Genomic DNA, 23,162 nt, shown 5'->3' with positions numbered 1-23,162 from the left:
CTCCACTCTACTTCCCTGGTGATGGACCTCCCACCTCCACTCTACTTCCCTGGTGATGGACCTCCCACCTCCACTCTACTTCCCTGGACCTCCCACCTCCACTCTACTTCCCTGAACCTCCCACCTCCACTCTACTTCCCTGGACCTCCCACCTCCACTCTACTTCCCTGGACCTCCCACCTCCACTCTACTTCCCTGGACCTCCCATTTCCACTCTACTTCCCTGAACCTCCCACCTCCACTCTACTTCCCTGGACCTCCCACCTCCACTCTACTTCCCTGGTGATGGACCTCCCTCCTCCACTCTACTTCCCTGGACCTCCCACCTCCACTCTACTTCCCTGGTGATATACTCTCTTCTTTGTTGGTAATAAGGCCACTGATAGCATCTCTCTCTGTGTGACTTGGTGAAATCAAAAAGAGAAAGGCTGACTGAAGGAACCCCACTGGAATTGAACCACACAGAGGAACTTCAACATCTTAATGAATACCAAAGGTGATACAATAATGTTTTTGAAAGGACTGAGGAATATTCTGGTAAATAAGATTACTTCCCTGGCAAGTATGAGGCTCTGGGTTTGATTCCTAGCACTTTATAAAGTGCGAATGATCACATATAAGCCTACAGTGCCAGCACTAAGAAGGTAGAGGCCAGCAAGCCAGGAATTTGAGGTTATCCTTAGCTAAATAGAGTTTGAGTTTAAGGCCAGCTTAGCTCAGTGACTTTTTTTTTTTTTTTTAGAAAAAAGTCAAACTTTTAATTTTATGCAATTTAGTGGACTTTTCCTCCTAGAAATGACTTACATTGTAATGTTGTTCTACTTTATCTAAGGTCAGCTTTCTTACCTGTAATGTGTAATTTTAAATCTGTAATAATTTCATCAATGAAAGACAAATATTTTTGCCTAAAAGAGTAAGTAAAATTTCAAATATCAATATGTTGATTATATATTAAAGTCTGTATACTCCTAAAATGTTTTGAGTGTGTTTTATTAAAAGAATTTAGCTCAGTGGAAGAGCACTTGCCTGGCAAGCTCAAGGCCCTGGGTTCAGTCCTCAGCTCTGAAAATAAAATAAAATAAAATAAAATAAAATAAAATAAAATAAAATAAAATAAAATAAAATCTCATGTAGTAACCTCATAGAAAAAATACCAAAAGCCATTTATATAAAATAATTTAATATTGATAACATTCCAGAGCAGCTTGCCTTTAATTAACAGTAGAACAGTGGTGGGTTGATTTCTTGAGGACTTATTCAAGGAGAGTAATCACAACATGGTCATCTTTGCCTTGCCATAGCATCTCTCCTTCAAAGTGCACCAGTCCATGTTTCCTGGCACGCATGAGGATGCCCACTACTTTATCTGAAATCCGAACATATCTATCAAAGAGTTCTCCGAAAGTAACCTGGATCTTGCCATCTCGTCTGTGGCGAGCCATTGTGCGGATGACAAAGCACAACTCCATGATTTCCCTGTAGATGTGTTCCTCGGCTCGCTTGGCCCTTTCGGCTGTCTTGCTTCCCTCCTTGGGACGGCCATAGCCCTCATCTCCCTTGTGTAGCCGAGTGGACATGGCCAGGTCATAGTCAAATTCGTCACTGAAGGGATTGAGCTTCTGTGACTGTATGTGGTCATCTGCCCACTGCTGCCATCTCCCTTTCAAGTTGTCCACTTGGCTGTATCTCCGCTGGGCCTTACAGTTGAGTGTCTCTGTGTATCTGTTCGCCCTGGAGGAGAGAAGGTGGAGAAGCAGGGTTGACACATGAACAGCACGTGTCATTTCCCTTTAAACCTCCCGTGTGTGTATCCGAGTGTAAGTCTTTATAGTTCATAGGATGACAAAATGCATGGTACGACTTACAAAAAAGTGATTTCTTATATCATTCTTTTTTTTTTTTTTTTTTTTTTTTTTTTTTTTTTTTTTTTTGGTTTTTTCGAGACAGGGTTTCTCTGCGTAGTTTTGCGCCTTTCCTGGAGCTCACTTGGTAGCCCAGGCTGGCCTCGAACTCACAGCGATCCGCCTGCCTCTGCCTCCCGAGTGCTGGGATTAAAGGCGTGCGCCACCACCGCCCGGCCTTATATCATTCTTACTTGATATCCTAGGTCACTTCCTCTAACACTAATGGATTAAACACCAATGATATTAAACTCAAGTTTAACAAAACAAACCACAAAACCTCCCTTATCTATAGTGTGGAAGTATCTGTTTCTAATACATGTTTCATGTTATCAACATTCCTGAACTGGAACCAGTTCTCAGAGGGCTTCTGAAACCAGTTACTTCCCAAACATGCATTTGGTACTACTATACAGATTGGAGTAGTTATGCATAGAATTTTGTGCGTTTTTCCATGCGAGTCTAGTGTTAGTGATATACACAATTCTTTAAGGCATCAGAATTCACAAATAGATGTGTCTTACTGAATGTTATGTGCTGGCATTCTTCCAAACAGTTTATTATTCTCTAGAATCATCTATAAGATGGGTAATATTTTACTGAGCTGTATAGATGAAGAAACTGGAGCCAGAAAGATTACAGAACATTCTAAAGACAAAACTATTAAGTGGTAGGCTAAGACTGGAATCTGAAGCCAAATTAAGCTGTCACAAGAGATCAGTATGCAACTCATAAGAAATATTGCTTGAGTCTGTAGCAGAGGAAGGATTCTGCAAGACTGAAGCTACAACCAATGTAATGCCACCAGCATTCAGGGATAGCGTGTGATAAGTGGGTTGTGTTTCAAAGTAAGTGTGTGCGTGTGTGCATGTACATGGGTGTATGCAGGTGTGTGTGTGTGTGTGTGTGTGTGTGTGTGTGTGTGTGTGTGTGTGTGTGTGTGTGTTGGAATGCATTTTTTTATTAAAACTACAAAACTCAGCTTTTGAAACATTGCATCATAAGAGGATGCAGACCTAATTTTCAAATAGCTAATTTTTGTACTTGAAAAACTTCTCTGTTGCTTCAGTATCTCCAATTTAGTAGACTTTTTCTTCGTTTAAAAAAATTGACTTCATCTTCCCAAGGTAACCACCTTTACTCTGTGGAGCACTGAGTGACCTCATGCCTGGATACACTGGGATTGAAGATGTGAAGAGAAGTCTTGCATTCTCTATGAGTGGCATGACAGGACTCTGAGCACTACTAATTCACTGCTCTAAGCCCAAGAGTAGACCAGGTTTATGTGTCAATGTACATACTTGCTAAATTCTGCTCAGATGACAAATGGGCCAGTGAATCACAGTAACCATTTCTACCCCTGTGGTCCTAAGTCTGTTTTGTCAGGATAGCCCTGAGTTGATGAGACTCATCACTTCCTCCCTGTGCCAGGAGACAAATGTTTGCTCTCCTTCCATAAAGAAGACATGAAGTCCATCAAGTGCAGACACCAGACCTGTATGTGGTCATTTTCAAAGAAAATAATATCCACTAGATGGCGAAGTTTCACTAATTCCCGTGTTTATGTTTCAGAAAGTCCTATGACTGTGGTCTCACAGTTAGGTTAGAATTAGAAGGGAATGCTCTGATGTTACACTTTCATAGTAATTTGGAGAAAAACATGCAGCAAGGTTAACTGGGAAAACCGGCACACAATACTGTACATCACATGTTTATTACAGTCCTTTCAGTTTGAAACAGTGCTAAAAGCAACAGCACATTGAAGTGCACTAGATTTCACTCAGCCCTGTTAAAATGTGCTGTCACTGCTTTGCTGTTAGCTGTCTGCTCACCTTCCCAGTGTGGCCTGAAAATCTAAAGAGTCAATCGTGTACCCGTGAAGCCACAGTGATGAAGACAGGCATAATCTAACGATCGTAGTTAATTCGAGGAAAAATAAAATCTGGTGGCGTGTTTGAAAATAAGCATCCATCCAGCGACAAAGCATGAGAGACTTCAGAAGGTAGTTGTGTGATGCAGTAAAGTCTCATTAGCACAGAGCTCTGCTCCATGCTAAAGTGTCATACGCTCAGCCTTTAGGAGTTCATGGCTGCTTAGCTACTACTCCATCTGTCCTTTACATGATACCATCTAAGCACTCTTTGGGTAGCCATTGGCTAGTGGGAAAAGCACCCTAAAAGACATTCACAAATATAATCCAGGTAACATAAAGTTGCATTTGCAACTTATGTGTAGAGGCACAAGGCTGAAGAATTCAGTGATGTTATGCACAAATGAAAAATATTACATTGGCATCCAGGTGACCAACTGAACATATGACCTCTTTAAATTTTCCCAAGTGGGCATTATGCCTATTTTGTAATTTTTATAAAGAAAAAAAGGTATAGTAGAAAACTGTACAGTAGCATCAGGAGGTGATTTGTTTAAACTTCATGTTCTATGCCTTTCTGGTTTTTGTTTTTTTTTTTAAGGTATAATTTCTGTCATCTGCTTTTAGTTAGGAACTTAGGTGCTCTGCGTATTGGAGCTCAATGTTTGAGAATAAGAGTTGTAGATTTGGAAATATATCTATGAAGAAGCCCTTATCTTTTAAAAGAAGCATTTTCAAAATCCCATTTCACTGTCATATTGTAATTCCCCAAAATAAAAGGAAATGGAACAAAACAAGAATTAGAAAATAAGTATAGCCAGGCGTGGTGGTGCATGCCTTTAATCCCAGCACTTAGGAAACAGAGACAGGTGAATGGAATCTCTGTGAGTTCGAGGCCAGGCTGGTCTACAAAGTGAGTTCCAGGACAGCCAGAGCTACACATAAGCCCTGTCTCGAGCAACTTTTTTTTTAAAGTCTTATTTTAAAACATTGGGAAGATACATACCACAATGGATCTTTTTTTATACCAACAAATGTATGAATGGTTTTTCATTTTTAATTGTTAAAAGTATTAAAGTGTCAGGTTTAAATTGGAATTAGAAATTCTTATATCCTAGAGATCTTTTAGGTCACCAAATACAATAATATCATGATATTGCATGCTTTAAAATTTCAGGTGAAAGGGTTCAGATCAGTGGTTCTCAACCTGTGTGTCATGGCCCCTTTGAGGGTTGAACAACCGTTTCATTGGGGTCACCTAAGACCATTAGAAAACACAGATACAATAGTTAATTGTACCAGATGTGATAGGCAAAGTACCTTGGAAAGTTTAGCTTTATTAACAGAAACATTCCTAATCTGTCCTCTCTAAAAATGACATGATCTTAATGTTGCTTTCTTACCTGAAGGCGGGTTATTAGTACTATAATGACAATATGGGAACCAATTTTATCATGGTTCTGTCATTTGGGGAGTAACTATTTGAATAAGTTATTAAATGGCAATAAAATTAACAGAAAATAAAACAAATAAGAGTTTTATATATAATATATTTGAGTGGAATGGTACAGGAAAGCTCTCTAGTCAATGTCCTTCACCTGAATCTCAGCTTCATTATGTGAAGGGGGCCTCGGAGTGAATTTCCTAGTCCAAGTTTGGGATATTTATGAAGGGAGGTAGTTGTGGTGCGCCCCACTGGACAGTCGGTGCCCAATTGTCCTCGTGACTGAAGAACCTCACCTCACAGACATGCTGGGGAGAATTAGCTCCTCTGCATTGGCACTGCCCAGGGACAATCACTGATTGATTAATGGATCAGTGGGGTCACATGTCAGGATTACAATCTAAAAGACAGTGCCTTTGTGGTTGATGAGCAGCTATGATCTTTATCCGCCTTCCTAACAGGCTTGAGAACCAGGCCTCTGATTCTTTCTACAAGTTGGTATTGTTCCAAATCCAAGGAACTAGAATGGGGGAAGGGAGCAGGGAGTGCAACATCGAGCTAGGCTGGAGAGATGATGGTTCAGTGGGTAACAGTTCTTGATGCACAAAAATGAGGACCTGACCTCCAATCTAAAACAAAATAAAAACCCCACATTAAAATAAAATAAAATGAAAACACATACAGGCATGGCCAATGTTCATGTAATACCAGCACTGAGAAGTAGACAGGCAGATTCCTGGGTGCTCGCTGGCCAGCCAGATGAGCCAAAGCTGCGAGTTTCAGGTTCAGTGAGATGCCTTGTCTTGTATATAAAAGGGGAGGGCGACAGGACAAGACACCTGGCATAGTTCTCTGGCCTCCACACCCACGCATAGGGGTTTATGTGCAAACAGGCTTGCACACACACATACACACATGCATGCATGCTCACATAAAAGCCATGTTGTCTCTTTTAAAGCCATTCAACACAGTTGGACTAAACCCTGCACTCTGGAGGTCCCTGAGATCGATTAAACTGATGCTTTGCTTTATGCTAAGGGAGTGCGTGTAGCACAAGGGTGATCATGCAAGTTCCGGTTCAGCCTTTCCTGCTGCCTCACTTACTGCTCCTGTGACTTTGGTGCGTCTTAGCTTCTGGTGTTCTCATTCTCTAAGCTTGTAGCCTATGTCTCCACCACACCAAGAAAGGGGCCCACACATGCAAATTCAATTCAGGAAGCTGGAGAACAATGCCCACATCAGTTTCCCCTTGTTGGTGAGGCAGTAATGGCGTGGGCCATAAGGGCATGTCCTAAGTTAGCACTGTCATTTCAGGCCAGAGATGTGCCTGCCCTAAAGGACTCAGTCTAACTGGCAATGTGTCCCCTTCCCTCTCTGTTTCTATCGCTGGAACTCTGGTGCCTGAGGCACAAGGAGTGCAAGGCTGCATTCACTTACTGGGAGGACAAGGGGCGTTTGATCCTGGCAGCAGCCACGTGTGCTGCATCCTGTTCAGGTCTCTCCTCCACGTCCCCTCCATAGCCACTGTCCTCTGTGTCCAGGCTGTCACTCTTCCACTTGGGCTCTTCCTGCTCCATCACTTTCCAGCCTTTGGTCAGCTCGGATACCAAGTTGGTGCATTTCCTTCTCCGTGTTGGCGAGTCATGACTGAGGAGGATTCTGTCAATGTCATTCTCTGGCTGGACAGCTTCAGACACACCCCCGTCATTCTCGTACCTGTGGCTCAGGTAGTTCACATCTCCTCCTCGCTCATAAGCCTTACTGACAACTGTTCTGGTCACCTCTTTCCTTTTGATGTGGGAGACCTCGGAGGCCTCTTCTGAGTGTTGTCCATCTGGCTTTGGAGATGGAGGTTTGGGGACATGCTGGTGGGAACTGGGGCATGCCCCTGGCTTAGGAGTGTTGGGTGGGTCGTTGGTTGCTCCAGGCAGCCAGCCTGCAGGCTCCTGGGCCTGCTTGGTGCTGTTTTCATTCGCCCACTGCTGCCAACCACGGGCCAAGTTGATAACCAGGGTGGCTGTGCGTACCTTCCGGAGGGCACTCTTGGCTGGCCCCACCTCCCTTTCTTGTTCTCCGGGAGCCATGCTACCTGTTTCTTCTCTGCTGACGGTCTGGGCGCTGGCTAAAGAGAGAATGTGGTTGAGAGAGGTGCCTGGGATTTAAATAGAAGCAGGGTGTGAGTGGGAAGGAGAGCCTGTGACGGTGGAAACTATGCGAAGCATTTCTTGCCAAGATGTGGTGCCCGGTCCCTGACGGCGTTCTGTTTTTAAACCCTGACAGGTCCCATTTCATCACAGCAGAGGGACATCTCTGGTGGCAAAGGACATGGCTGTGTTCCCCCCTCTCTTCTCCAAGTGCCAGGATGGAAAGTACTAGACTGTATCATGTGCTCAGCTTTATGTTTTCCTTGACCTTAAAATATGATCCTACCATTTAGAGGAGCATCCAGTTTGTGCACAAATTGTCCTAGAGCATTAAAGGCTTGTTCTCAGTTAAACTTCGGTAGCCCTCAATACAGCTGCCATTGGGTCACATTTATAGGTGAGGGAAGAGATATCTAACTTCCTGTAGATGTATATGAGATTCAAGTCCTGAGAGATTGGAAGCTTGGGCTTCCTTTTATTCTATAATGGTTAGGAAGAGAACTTAGAAATTGTCTGATCAGATCTTCATTTCCAGTTGGAAACATTGGAGTCCAGAGGAAAAATAAGGTCCAGATGGTGAAAGGTTAATCATTGTTTTCTACCCCCATTTTGGGAGAAAGCCTATTAATATACATTAGCATATAACATATATTAATATGAAGATAGTAAACTGTTGTAACCATGTAAAAATTAAATTTTACTTATTTTAGAAATTATTACTAAAATTAATCTTTTCAAATATCAAAGCTGTTTAATCCATATAAACACGAAATAAATGGATGCTATCTGAAGTATGCCCTCCATTTTATTTAATTTTATTTTGAGATAAGATGTCATTATGTAGCCCTAACTGGCCCGGAACTTGCTACGTACAACAAGTTGTCCTCAAATTCCAAGAGATCCTCCCTGCTCTCCCCGCTGAGTGCTAGGCTTAAAGGCATGTACCACTACCTTTGGCTTCCTTTGTGTTTGTGTTTTGTTTTTAATGATTAACTATTGGTTGAATTCATTTTAAAATTATTTGTTTTATTTTTGAGGTTATAATTACATCATTTTTCTTTTTTCCTTCCAAACCTCCCATATATCCCTACTTGCTCTCTTTCAAATTCATGCTCTCTTTTTTCATTAATTGTTACATGCATGCTGTGTGTGTGTGTGTGTGTGTGTGTGTGTTTGCTAAGTAAGTACAACCTGTTATTCTATATAATGTTACTTGCATGAGGACTCAATGCTATACAAAAAGCTGCAGGCAGCTAAGGAATGCTGAGAGCAGGAAAAATAATCTTCCCTAGGGAAGAGCTCATCAATTGGTTATTCAATACTAAAGGATGAGCCTTGAAAACATGCGTTCCTCCTTGTTTTTAATAACACAAACGTTGTTAGCAGGCAAAGGCATTTGTTCGAACCTTCAGAACATCAAGTAAATAAATATTTCTAAGAGGACTGCAAAGCTAAGTCATGTGGACAGAGAAACAGCAATCTGTTCAGTGTTATTAGACCAGATAAAAATGTGCAGGGCTCAGCACTGAATAATTCCCTGAAGTAAGACAAATAGAAATTTTTTCATTTGCTTTAGACTTTAAAATCTATCCATTCCACCAATTTTGACACATCAGTCAACCTACTGATTGGAAAATATTGCCCATGAGCACTATGAAAAATAGAAAAGTTAATTTCTTCTGATAGACACAATCATTCAAAAGAAAAAGAAAAAAAAACTTGTGAATTTTTCATCATTTCAGTTATTCTCGCCCTAGGAGTCAAACAAATTGGGAAATGTTTTTAAAACTCTATCTAAAAATCTGTCAGAAGTGTTTTCTGATTTCAGCAGCATGTGATAACATCAACAGCACACAGACTGAATCCCTCTTGATTAATTAAAGGGGAAATGGGATCACAAGGGCGGAGACTGTTATAAACAAAGATTTAAATCTGAGCTTAAATTCCTGGACTTCCTTCCTCGAATGTAGATACATCAAACACTGCTGAGTTCTGTGGGATTCCATTCCTCCCCCTGGAAGGTCCGGGACAGATGGGCTCCTTGGAGACTTCCAGAAGCTTAGCTCAGGATCGGGTTAATTTTCAGCTCACAGAGGATTGCTCAGGTTCCCTCCTGATAAAGAAGAATGTAGAGAGGGGATGTGAACAGGGCTTCCTCTATTAGCAGCCACTGCAGTCAGCTGCCTGAGGTTTGAGGCTGTCAGCAGATGGTCTTTGGGGGCAAGAGTAGCTCCTAAAAAGATCTGTTCATTCCTCTGAGATTTGGCTTTGATGGCAACTGCAGCCCTTCAAACATTTACAGAGGCGTTTAAAATTCTTTTCCTCTTCCTGTCTACTTTGGGCATTCCTACCCTTAAGTAAGGTCTGCATGCTATCAATCTTCAGATTATCATAAAATTTTAGGTTCATGTTCTCAATCAAGGTCCAAGTTCTTAGGAATTATATATTCTCTAATTAATTGTGTGGTCAAAAGAAAATGAAAATAATGGCAAAGATTTGAGTAAGTGCTAGTTTGTAATGAAAGCCTCATGAAATAAGATTTAAAACTGATGGTGGAGATAGAGGCCTCAAATAATTATCACTTATTTGAAATTTGCCGTAAGAGCAATGTCTAAGTTTGGGTTTTTTATTGCTGTGAAGAGACACCATGACCATGGCAACTCTTATAAAGGAAAAACATTTTATAGGGCAGCTAACAGTTCAGAGGTTCAGTCTATTATCATTATGACAGAGAGAATGACGACTTGCAGGCAGATGTGGTGCTGGAGCTGAGAGTTCTACATCTTGAAGGCAACCGGAAGTTGACTGAGACACTGGGTAGTATCCTGAGCATAGGAAACATCAAGGCCTACCCCCTTAGTGACACACTTCCTCCAACAAGGCCATACCAACTCCAACAAAGCCATACCTTTTAATAGTGTGTCTCCCTATGAGATTATGTAGGCCAATTGCATTCAAACTACCATAAGTAAATTTTAAAAAGTGTAACCGTCACTGGGGCTGTAGTGATGACTTGGTGGTTGGGAGTACTTGTTGCTCCTGCAGAGGATCTCCAGTTAGTTGCTAGCACACACATAGCAGGTTACAACTGTCTAAAACTTCAGTTCCATAACACTCAATGCCTTCTTCTGGCCTCCATAGGCATCAAGTATGCATGTAACAAACATATTTAAATGCAGGTAAAACACTTAGAAAAAGATATTTACACACACTTCCCTTCTAAACCAAGTGCAATCAGTCTTCATAGCTAGCAGTATAAGGTCATCACAACCAAAGATATTTCACAAATCTTTATGTCTAACATATATAAAACAGTTTCTAAAAAGTATTAAGTGTTTGAAATTCAGAGAAAATTATTAGATATCTACAGACAATAAGATATTAGTATAGTGAAGCAAAATAACATAAAATAACAGGATCTTATTTTCTTAAGGCTCACTGTTTTTCTGCCAGTGTTTATGAGTTCATCCATGGAGAGACAGTAAAGTTGTTTTCCATATCCTGGCTTTTGTGAACAATGCTATAAGGAGTATGACAGTGTAGATATCTATCCCCCCAAAAAATAATTTACTAACTTTTATTTTATAAAAATATTCTTTAGTAGTTTATTTTTATATGGTATTCTTATTAATTCTTGAAATTCTCATAAGATGTATTTTGATCATATTCATCCCTTCCTGCTCCCTCCAAACTCTCTAAGCCCCCCCCCTTTCCTTCCTACCTTCTCCTCCCTCTACTTCTATACTTCATGTCCTTTTTAAAATTGTTTTTGTATTTTTATAAGACACTCTCCTGCAGCAGACATCCTGGTCCTCTGGCTTACAATCTTCCCTCTCTTTCCTCTGCAATCTTTCCCGAGTTTGAGGTACAGCAGTTGTTCTATACATGTATCAACTGGGAACAGGTACCCATGAACAGTTTTTCTATGCCTTTTGACCTGTTGTGGCTTTCTGTAGTGGCCTCCATTTGCTTTACAGAAGCTTCTTTGATGAGGATGAGAGCTACTTTTCTGTAGATATAAGAATAAGTGTTTAGAATGTTCTTAGACATTGCCCTGGTTTAGAAACATGGCAGAAAGAGGTTTCTCTCTAGGTTCCATGGCTTCACCAACACAGGCAGTTGGCTAAGTTTATAGTACCAGGCATCAATTCCTCCTGCCGTGTGGGGACTTTAGTCCAACTACGTAGCTGTTGGTTATCCCCTGCGTGTAAGTGCCACTACTGCACCATCTGGAAAACCTTGCCCTTCTGATCGTTATTGGGGTTTGTAGGCATTACAGCTAGATGGGACTATTAATTGCTTTTCTTTGTGAGCGGCCTGCATAGCTGCTTCTAATACTATGAGACCTAATCCATCTTGCCTTTCTAAAAGCAAAATGTCTTGAAGTAATTAATACATAGACTGCCTATCTCCAATTTCCTCCTATTTTCTCCTGAACCCAATCCCAACAGGTGTTAGGTTCACTGTTTACTACAACTTCTCTTCCCTGTCACCAGTGATTTCCACATTGCTAAATCTGATGATAATCGGTTACTTGTGCTCACTTTACTTGCCCAATCAACACCCTCTGACACAATAAAACACTCATTCCTCTTTTAAATCCTTTACTGGGATTTTGCTTTTCTCTGTCTGTATTACTAGATATTTCTTTGTGTCCTTTATCATCACCTTCTTAATAATACATGAGCAGAGCTCAGTCTACATGCATTTCCCTGGTGACTCATTACTCAACTGCTATCTTTATGATGACAGTTCCATAGTAAGTATCTCCAAGGTGATGTTTTTCATATGTGTCTAGCTTATACAGTCAGAATTTGCTAGGAGTCTCTACTGGACAACTGTACAATTGCTCACTCAGCCTTAGTTTCAGCAATACTAAGCTCTCAATTATTGTTCTAATTTACAGTATTCTCCTCTTTCCAACTAAAAGTCAACTTTATTCTGCCAAATATTTTGAAGTAATATTTTATTTGTTTCCTTCTCACATGTCCAACCGAAGGCTTTTCTCTGTCCCATCCTGTTCCACAGCCTTTTCCAAATAATCACAAAGAGGCTTATATTAATTATAAATGTTTGGCCAATGGCTCAGGCTTATTACTAGTTAGCACTTACAACTTAAATTAACCCACTTCTATTTCTATTCATGTATATATTGGCACGTGGCCATGGTGTTACTGGTCTGCTGGCATCTTGCTTCTTAGGTGGCTGCCTCGTATCTGCCTGACTCTACCTTTTCTCTTCCCAGAATTCTCCTACTCTGGCTCTCATGCTCAATCTCTTCCTGCCCAACTATTAGCTAATCAGCTTTATTATTAACAAGGAGCATAATCCACGTTACACATCCTTCACATCCAGTCCTCCAGCATATTCTCCTAGATCTCTTATGTGATATATTCAGAACTTGACCACATCTTATCATCTTTACTGGCATGAGTGACTTGCCACCTCCCTATGCACACATATCACCATCCATGCATAAGCTACCATCAACTCTTGCATGAATTATTACACAGTCTACTAAACTGCTCCCTCTGCTCTCTCTCATGTCTACATTGTACTCCTTACCCAGATCCTTTATAAACACAGATCATATCTTTTTGTCCAAAACTTTTTGATAGCTTTATCTTACCTACAGCAACAGGAATGCCTCACGGTGGTCTGCAAAATTCTCCATCTTCTCATTAGATCCCTCAATGCTTGTCATTTGCCTTCATATGTCTTCAGTCACAGTGACTTTAACTTGCACCTGCTTCAAGACTCATACCCTAATTTTCTTGTTTTAGCCTTCAGAATCTCCACAAAGCTTAAGATTCTGTATGTGCATATTCAAAAGACTCATTAAAATTGCTTTATAAACAGGACATTCTCTTCAGCAGAAATGCTTCCTTCTCTCTAAAATAAGTAATCTGGTGTAAACCTATTCTCTCTGAAGTGGAGTTCAAGGTATCAGGTACAGTGCAGTTTGAAATAGGAAATGGTAAGTAGGTACAATCAGACTCTTATAGAATATCGCCTTAGTAAGAAATAAAGGTTTAGCCTATGGAATGCCATGGTCAGACTGCATTTTGAAAGATTCACTTGTTTAGTGGTGTGGAGGGTGATATAAGGATAGTATTTGGATGTACAGAGAATGAGAAAGTAATTAGTAAATGGTAACAACAGCATAGGCAAGACTTGATCATAACCTACTCTAAGAATGTGGCAGTTAGGGTGGAAAGGGGCATGGGCACTTCAGGTGAAACTAGACATATAGGAGCCATTGACAATTAGATGTCAAGTGCAGGGAAGAAATGGTGGCCTCAGATCCACATGGATGACTTGCTAGGGTTTCTAGGTATGTAATGGGTATATATTCACTAAGAATGCTAATATAGGGGAGAAAGGTACAAACTTGGGAACTGGACAAAGCATTAAATTTTGACTTGGACCTATTGACTTTGACTTACCTATAGGACATCCAGGGGAAGTAATTCAGTAGTATAGGAAGGTTGGTTGTACATTGCATAAGTTCATTGTTTAGCATCATGTCTCAGAGCCAGGAAAGAGTTCCAAAGGATCAAGTCCATGAACTCAAAACTCTTGAAGGCTGGGCCCTAAGAAAATTCCTTCCTTTCTCCTTGCTTTCCTCCCCCACCCTGAAGGACAGGACTCTATAAGCCTATGACACCACTTTCTAAACAAGTTTCTTACGAAGGTCTAAATATAGAGTTTCCTAGCTGTGACTTTCAACTTGATCCTGTAAAACTTTCCTTTACTTACTAGCCAAGTATATTAGGAAAGCAGTCTGCGCTCCTTCATTTACCTCCTGTCCACTTTTCAAGTTTTCAAGTTTTCCAATAAAATTCTTGTTTCATCACAAAGTCAATCTATTCACAGGTGACTGCCCCATCATCAAATCAAAAGAACATTTTAAATTCTCAACTGATTTTAGTCTGCTATAGTATTTGATAATTATGGCCATATGCACATGAACACATATATACAAACAAGTACATGAAATACGAATGTGTGTATGTACATGTGTATTAAGTGGGACAGAATCAGGCCATAAAGGGAACAATTAAAAAACCATAAAGAGCTGGGCAGTGGTGGCGCACGCCTTTAATCCCAGCACTCGGGAGGCAGAGACAGGAGGATCTCTGTGAGTTTGAGGCCAGCCTGGGCTACCAAGTGAGTTCCAGGAAAGGCGCAAAGCTACACAGAGAAACCCTGTCTCGAAAAACCAAAAAAAAAAAAAAAAAAAAAAAAAAAAACACACACACACACACAAAACCATAAAGAAATGGCCATCCATAAAATGCCACACTCTGGGAGCTCCTACAGAGGCATGCATTTCACACAGTTATATCTCCTGAAAGCTTGATTGTATTCCTGTGGGTGCAGGGCTGCATTTTGAGTAGAAAAAAAGTGTGATAGTTCTTTCAATATGGCTTTTTTAAAAGTCATTTTTTCAAGAAAGGGTTCCTCTATGTAGCCTTGGCTTTCCTGGAACTTTCTCTGTATTCCAGGCTAGCCTTGAACTCATAGAGATCCACCTACCTCTGCCCCAAGTGCTGGGATTAAAGGTGTGAGCCACCACAGCCAGACCTCAATATGGCTTTACCACATTCTCCTGACATCTTAGAACCTTCAAAATGTCATCAGTAGAATTAAAAAAGAAAGAACTCCAACTTTATCTTCAGAAGTATAGAACATGGATAATTAGCAAATTCTAACAAATGTGTAATGAGCACTGAAACTAAGCTCCATTAGAATTCATCTAGAAGGAAGCCTAAAAGGATACTAAGAAAGTCTGGAAATGATAGGTTACAGAAAGAGTGCAAAAGCACATATTTTGAAATAAACCAATTCATTTTCTGGTTGTATGGCTTACTTGCTATCACAGGTAGGGAGATTTGGTGGCAGAGTTGGATGGGTTTGAGGATGAAGAGGTAGCAGGTTTGGACAAATGGGTATATGTTGTACCATGTTGACAGGAGACAGTTGATCTGTGTCAGAGCTTAAAAGGTGTCTGGGACAACTGGAGGCCTCCTGCCCTCCCATAACTCCCTTAAATTCATAAACACTCAGATCATTCACTGACAGATCATGTTTTCCAAAGAGTAGAATACCAGCCATAGGATACTAAGAAAAACATAGAGAAGTGCATTAAAGACATCAGCACCAGTCATCCAAAAAGTTGCCGTAAAACTTTTGAAGAAATAGGAACTATCCATCATGAATTTAAATATAAACATCTCTATGGAAGAAGAAAGATGAACATGAAGCAGATGTGAGAATCCATTGAAGAAATGACAAAAGACTTATCAATGGGAAAAATGAGCTGTAGAAAAGAAGGGAGGCAGGGAAGTAGGGAAGGAAGAGATTACCATACTACAATTAACAAGAATCTGACTTGATACATGGGAAACACAAGAATACAGCTAGATGGTGAGACAGAGAATCAGTATGCAAAAAATATCATGTATTCATTTGACAAAATCAGAAGATATAGTGGAAGATATCTTTGTAATAGCAGTTTGTAATAGCAGTAGTAAGGATAAAATGCCTGTGAATAGACTTAACTGATGTAGATCCCAAAACTATATAAAGACCATTGCAGTACTTCAGAAGAAAAACACTAATCTTACCTGGGAGGGTTTCACACCGCAGATTCCTCTCTACAGTAAGTTTAATTCTATTCCAGTAAAATGTCAATTATTTCATAGTTTAAGCACACTGGTTGTAAAGGTCATAAGGAAAAAATAAAATAAAAAAATCCAAGCACCCCAGCACTGTGGAGATGGAAGGGATAGAATTGCCAGGCCTAGGTTCTTCCTGTCTCAACGCAACAACCAAAAGGGAGAAAAGCAAGACAAAACAGCTTGGTCAGACAAACATTTAAAAAGAAAGGATGTTCAATTACTAAACAGTATTAAATTTACTTGCATTGGCAAGTACAACACCATGCTTTGAGCAACTAAATATGAAAATATGCTTAGACATTCCTCTCAAATCAGTAGGGAAAATAGTTTCAAAGAATGCCCATGGATTCATACAGAAACTGAGTGTACAGTGATGGTTTCAGATGCCAGGGGTAGGTGGGTCAGGAAAGAGGGTTGGGGTGTTGCTGATTGGATACTAAAGTCCTCTACATAGGAACAAGTAGTTCTGGTGTGGGGTTGCATAGGCAGGTGACTGTAGAGAGCCACAGTCTGCATTTCCAAATGCTGGGGGGGAGGAGGGGCAGAAAAGTGATGAAAAAATACCTTGGAGATATATATGACTCAAAGACTAAATTTAGAAGTATTATATTAAATAATTAAAATAACTTTTATAGTTTTACTCTAAAGGGATGATAAATAGTTGAGAAGACAGATATATTTACCTGGACTTATACAATATACCATGGCAATGTGTATTGAAAAATTGCACAATACCTTTTTACTACCTTTATTACTTTATGTATCAGCTAAAAAGAAATCACACACACACACACACACACACACACACACACACACACACACACACATATATGTATTCATGTAAAAGCAATAGAATCATTGGGAGGTATTGAAAGTTAGATTTTTTTAACTGTATAGTTAGAATATAGTATAAATAGATCACAGACTTATCTTTAAAATATAAAAACCATAATCATACTAGAAGAGAAAACTCCTTTATAAATATGGGGTGGCATAATCTTTTAAAACATGATTCAAAATCAGAAGCTGTAAAAAAAAATCCTAAATGTTGTTATACATGTAAAAATATGTGGAGGAAAAGAAAACTATAAGTAAATGCAAAGGGTAACATGCTTGAGTGAATGCTTCTAAGTAATTAAAAGAGAACAGTTTCTCATAAGACATAGAAAGCAGATAGAAATTGATGAGGAAAAGGCCAACTTCCCAGTGGAAAATTGGACAAAAATACGAATAATGAGTTCATTTGGAAAGAATTACACATGACTTCTAAACACATGAGAAATGTTCACTAGTACTCAGAAAAGCAAGTAATATTAAAAATTACATGTGATTATCATTCTTCTTCCAATCAAAGTGACCCAAACCCACACAAAGTTTTCTTTGACCTCGGCCTCTCTGAGAAACCTGTGGGAAAACTAGGACTCTCCTTCACTGTCCCTGTGGTGTTAGTAAAATCATGATGAAAGGCAATCTGGCAGTATTTGTCAAACTTACACGTATATCCTAGAAATTCCTCTTCTGGGAAATTGTCCAAGGGCTTCAAATGATGTTTGTATAAAGCTATACATTACAACATTTTTTCCAGATGGTGGAGATTGAGAACAACCTGCATCTATCACAGGAGGCTGATCCCATCACCACTTCGTCACCAAAATCGACCATCTCAGTAGTACAAAGATATAGAAAGGGTAACTTTCTGCCAGTTGCCTGATAAGAAGCTCCAAGATATTCAAAGTGAAGAAAGCTCACTGTATACAATGTGTGTTAAACTAAAGGAACAGAAAGTAAGAATAGGTGAATACATCCATACATCCATAGGTGAAGCCAAGGAGGCTGCAGGAAGGCAAGACCAAACACTAGTCATGGTGTCTGTAGAGGAAGACACCCACTAGCTAACTTCCACATGCCAATCTCCCCTTCTCTCAACACTAACCTCCATTCCTCAGCTCAGCCTATGTGAAGACTGTTAGTTATCTGACTGCGTTGTGTTCTTACCCTGCAAGGAAACGTCACGAAACACGACAGAATCCGCTTATAAGAGTTTATTAGAAAATGCAGGGATAGAGAGTGCGCAGGCCTGTGGGAGAGACACATGCATGAAGAAGAGGGACCGGGAAACATGGCGCTCGACTTTTAAAACCGGCTGGGGGTGTGGCCAGGTCACGTCACTACTCTACGCGTGTGCGTAGATCACATAGTCACGTTGCGCGCTTACGTGACCATGCAATGTCACGGACCCTGATCACGCGAGACCCCTTGGCCCGGAACTTGCTAGGTGGAGATATCCGGCCCGCTGGGTATCCTAGCTACGAGAGACGCCTTGATCCGGAAATGGCTAGGTGGAAGTGTCCGCCTGGTAAATAAACCCTTCAAAGACCACAAAGATAGACACTATTCTCTTTGTTATTTCCCCCTTCAAGAAGCAAGAATGATACATACGCATACTAAGCAAACATTTGTTTAACGAATGGGCTGTGGGAAGCAAGATTTTACGGGATCACTTAGGATATTTCAATAATAAAATTATTTGAATAGTGAAATAGCAAGAATAAATGATAGCTAGGTCTCAGATTACCCCCTTCTCCACATCCCCCTTTTCCCATTTTGTAATTAATAAAATTTAGTCTCATTACCAGAACTGTTCTTGATTTGTACTCAGAACATTGCAGTTGTCTGGAACTTCCTGAGCACATCTCTGTACCGCTCCACTAGATCAGAGAAGAGCCATGTGGATATGTTCAGGTCACTGTGCCCTTGTCACAACCTTTTCGTGTTCTCTGGTCATCCTAGTCTCAGTCTCTTCAGCCTCTACTTTCTAGGCTTCCAGCTATTTCCATTTCAGTAATCATTCATTGAGCACCATAAAACCTTGGACTCCAAAAGTGAATGCAGGGTGAGCAGTCTAGTGGAGGAGATAGGAATTGATGCTAATTACAAAGGACAGTAGGAGATACTCTCAGATTCCCACTCTCATCCTCCATGATTCTGGGTTTGCCTTGATAGGGAAAACCGTACTAAGTAACCAAATACCTGCTTAAAGTCAGAAATCTAGTCTTTTTCAGATCTAGAGGTGAAAAATATGTAATCAAGGTGTCTGCAGGGCTGTCTGTGTCCTCTCTCAAAGCTCTTCAGAGGACCCCACCTTGCCCCTTCCAGCTTCTCATGGCTCACGATTCCTTGTGATATGACTGCCTTACTCCCCTCCTGCCTCTGCCTTTACAAGGTCTGTCCTAGTCAAAGGACACTTGCCATTTGACTGAGGCCTGATAACCCAAGAACAATCATATCTGGAGATCTTTGACTTCCTTACATCTACAGAAACCTCTTCTCTCAACTGCTGTCACAAGCACAGATTCTAGAATGTGGATGGACATTTGGAGGGCAACCATTCAGCCCATTTCTTGAGGGTGGCCTCTTACCATCTTTCGGCATCATGTTCCTACTATGTTTGAGTTTCTGTCCTGACTTCCTTCACTGATGAGCAGTGCTGTGTAAGCCCAATAAACCCTTTCCTCTCCACCTTGCTTTTTGGTCATGGTGTTTTGTTAAAGCAATAAGAACCCTAAGGCAGTATTATATATATATTTTCCCATAGATTATAGCACCTTATTAAAGATTATGTCAATTTAAAATAACAGATGTGAAATGATAGTTGATTCTCATCTTATGCTATATGTATGACCTAACATTTCATCAGTCCTTGCAAAATAATAATAATAATAATAATAATAATAATAATATAAAGATTCTGACACTAATAGCAAAGGTTGTCAAACACTAAAGTATGATTAAACACCCTGTATTATATTTTAAAGGTTCACTCTGTGTTTTACAGGCATGCCTTGGGTTAAATTAGGCCTAGTTACTAGATAGCTTTGTGACCTTGGGAATGTTACTTAACTTCTTCCTGCTTAATTACTCTGTCCAAATGGGAGCTACAAGAACACACACTGGACAGAATCATTGTAAAGATTAAATGAGGCATGGCATGTAAAGCTGTTGGGACAGCTCAGTAAAGATGCAGACATTGTCTCTTTGCCATTGGCTTCTGTAACAGGAGACACAAGGAGGCAAGCATCCTGTTCTTTCTGTCTTTATCTTCCTGGTGTTAGGTAAGCGCTGTAGGCAGTCTTCTGGCAGGATGCTAGCCAGCCTTGCTTCAAAGACTTGCAAGCCACCGGGCAGACAATTGGAAATGCACTATTTTAAGATTTAGGACGCTGGACCAAAGTCTGAATTATGTTAATTTCAGAGCCCTCTGACTGGCTTATCTCTGGTGTTTTTTTCCCCCAGAGATTAGAACTTACTCAACAAGTCAAAGGAAACTGTGCTGGGAGGTACCTTTGTTTCACGCCTGTCACTCCTTGAACACCATTCATACCCCACAGGGAGACAGGAGAGGCTGCCCAGGAGCTAAATTTAAGCTGTTAAGGGTCTAAACACACTTTGAAAGGGACAGATAACAGCTTCCTGCCTGGGAGAGATTGCTGAATCTTGCATTCACTCATTCTTATTCTTTTGGTGAGAATGATTCTCTCCTACCACATACAGTCCAGAGACAGGTTTTTGTAGTCAGTTGGGAATGCTTTGCATCTGGTAAATCATTTCTTCAGAGAGAATATTTACCCCTTCCAAAACCAAGGAATGGAAAGGCGCAAAGCTACACAGAGAAACCCTGTCTCAAAAACACAAACAAACAAACAACAACAACAACAACAACAACAACAAAAAAAACCCAAGGAACGTTTGACCTTTATCCTGTTTTCTTTTATGTAAATTAAAAAAAAAAAGGCTTCTGTAGTAAAATTCTTTTGTTGAATGAAAATTTCCAAAGAGGCCCAACTTCTAAAGTCAATAAGAATCTTCTCAAGATAGCGGTGTGTGTGACTACAATGATTTCGCCATGCATATCCACAGCAAAGCATCTTTTTTATACAAACATCTTTAACTTTTATTCTTCTCTCTTGCATTACGTCCCCAGCACAATTTTCCCTCCCTCCACTTCCCCCAAACCCTCTCCCACATTTCCCCTTTCCCCTAGATCAATGCTTTAGTTTTCCTTCAGGAAAAAAATCAGAAGAGCTGGCCTTCCAGGGATATCCCCTGAACAGGGCATGGCAGAAAAGATACAATAAGACTAAGCACAAACTCTCATATTACAGCTGATGTGTGGCAACCAGTAGGAGGAAACAGGTCCCAAATGCAGGCAAAAGAGTCAGAGATTCCCCAATGCCCACCAGCTGTTAGGAATCACACAAAAACACCAAGCTACACAACCATAAAGTATATGCAGAGAACCTAGTTGTTGTAGAATATTATTTTAAAATGTATTACATTTGTTTATGCTGTTGGATATTTGTTTAATGGTGCAAAGATGTGTTCCATTTCTTTATGTTGCATTTGCTTAACTCTATAAAGCTGTATTGCTTTGCCTGTTTAAAACACCTGATTGGTCTAATAAAGAGCTGAACAGCCAATAGCAAGCCAGGAGAAAGGATAGGCAGGGCTGGCAGGCAGAGAGAATAAATAGGAGAAATCTGGGAAGAGAATGATTGAGGAGTAAGAAAAGAAGGGGTCAGCCAAACAGCCAGACACAGGATCAGAAGGAAAGAAAAGATACACAGAAATAGAGAATGGTAAAAACCCAGAGGCAAAAGGTAGATGGGATAATTTAAGAAAAGCTGGCTAGAAACAAGCCAAGCTAAGGCCAGAAATTTATAAGTAATAATAAGCTTCCAAGTGGTTTATTTGGGATCTAGATGGCAGGTTCCCCAAAAGAATAAGAGTAAAAAGTAAAAATAGTAAAAAAACAAAACAAAAAACCAACTACACCTAGCTCAGACCCATACAGGGTATATGTTGCCACTTCAATCTCTGTGATCTCCTATGATCCTTGTTTAGTTGCTTCTGTGGACCATGTTCTCCTGGTGACCTCTATCTTTCTGGCTCCTACAATCCTTCCTTCCCTTCTTCTGAGGTGTTTGGCTATAGATCCTTGTATCTGCTTCCAACAGTTGCTGGATGAGGCCCATCTGATGACAATTGGGCTAGGTACTGATCTATGAGTATAGCAGAACATCATTAGGAATTTTTTTCATTGACGTTTTGTTTGTTTGTTTTGACAGTCCTGTTTGGTTCTATCTTGGGTTTCTAGGCTGTCCTGCCTGTGGGTCCTGGCCCTCCAAGCAGTGTCATCATGAGCTCCCTCTCATGGCATGGGCCTCAAGTTGGACCAGTCATGGGCTGGCCACTCCTAGAACTTCTGTGCCACCATTGCCTCAGGAAAATCCTCTTCTAGGAAGTATTACCCTTATCAAAGGTAGATGTCATATTTTGAGAACCAGTTTGAAGGAAGGGGGCAGAGGAGGATACAGCCATCAGGACACAGCCCCACTGAACTGCTTCCTCCCACTAGTTCTCATCTCCCACCTTTAACTACTTCCAATAATGTCAGAATGTTATGAATCCATCAGAGGATTGACCCATTCTTTAGGCCAAAGCTGTGAAGATCTTGTCTCTGGAGAAGGCAGCTATAGACCAAGGGGTGAGCTGTATCAATCTACTTGACAACCATTCATCCAATGGACTTAACAATCTCCTTACATTGGCTTCACCTGGGGACTTGGATATGTACACTCTCAGGCCTCAGACCTGCTGATACAAAATCTGCATATAGCAAGTTTCTGGATGGTTTTAATACACCTTCACATTTGAGAAGTATTGATTTACTTAGGTAGACTGGGGGTGACTCCATGTAACCTCCTCTATTTCACTATGGGTGGAGCTTGAGACTTGCTTCTGTCCAACAGTGAAGAAACTTTGCAGATGAATTTAATTTCTTGATTTTCAATTAAAGGGCAAACACCTAGTATAAGCATGGCTTGATCAGGTAAACAGAACTTAGAAGGAGGACTGGGCCTTTCCTGTTAAGACCCTTAAGCTTGATGAAGTAAGTGATTCTTATGATGGAGGAGCCTTTGAAGACATGTGTTGGTAGGCTCCACCCAGCAGCCAGCAGTCAGCAGCCAGCAGCCAGCAGCCAGCAGCCAGCAGCCAGCACCCAGCACCCAGCACCCAGCACCCAGCAGAAAGCAGGGCTCTTCATCCAGCAGATGCAAA

At 40.6% G+C, this 23,162-nt stretch overlaps 1 protein-coding gene across 1 annotated transcript; it reads right to left on the bottom strand.

The window, feature by feature from the left end:
• Positions 1 to 1,163: 1,163 nt before the first annotated feature.
• Positions 1,164 to 7,360, bottom strand: Abra (actin binding Rho activating protein). The gene is made up of 2 exons (XM_006978714.4): positions 6,653 to 7,360; positions 1,164 to 1,731 (listed from the first exon to the last, which is right to left on the bottom strand). Exons 1-2 carry the CDS (start codon positions 7,297 to 7,299, stop codon positions 1,254 to 1,256), a joined length of 1,125 nt encoding a protein of 374 aa, XP_006978776.1. The 5' UTR covers positions 7,300 to 7,360; the 3' UTR covers positions 1,164 to 1,253.
• Positions 7,361 to 23,162: the final 15,802 nt, after the last annotated feature.

This window comes from Peromyscus maniculatus, chromosome 20 (genome assembly GCF_049852395.1).
Source record: "Peromyscus maniculatus bairdii isolate BWxNUB_F1_BW_parent chromosome 20, HU_Pman_BW_mat_3.1, whole genome shotgun sequence".
Lineage (NCBI taxonomy): Eukaryota > Metazoa > Chordata > Mammalia > Rodentia > Cricetidae > Peromyscus > Peromyscus maniculatus.
Note: the sequence above shows the minus strand (reverse complement) of the source record. Positions and strands in the feature narration are given on the sequence as shown.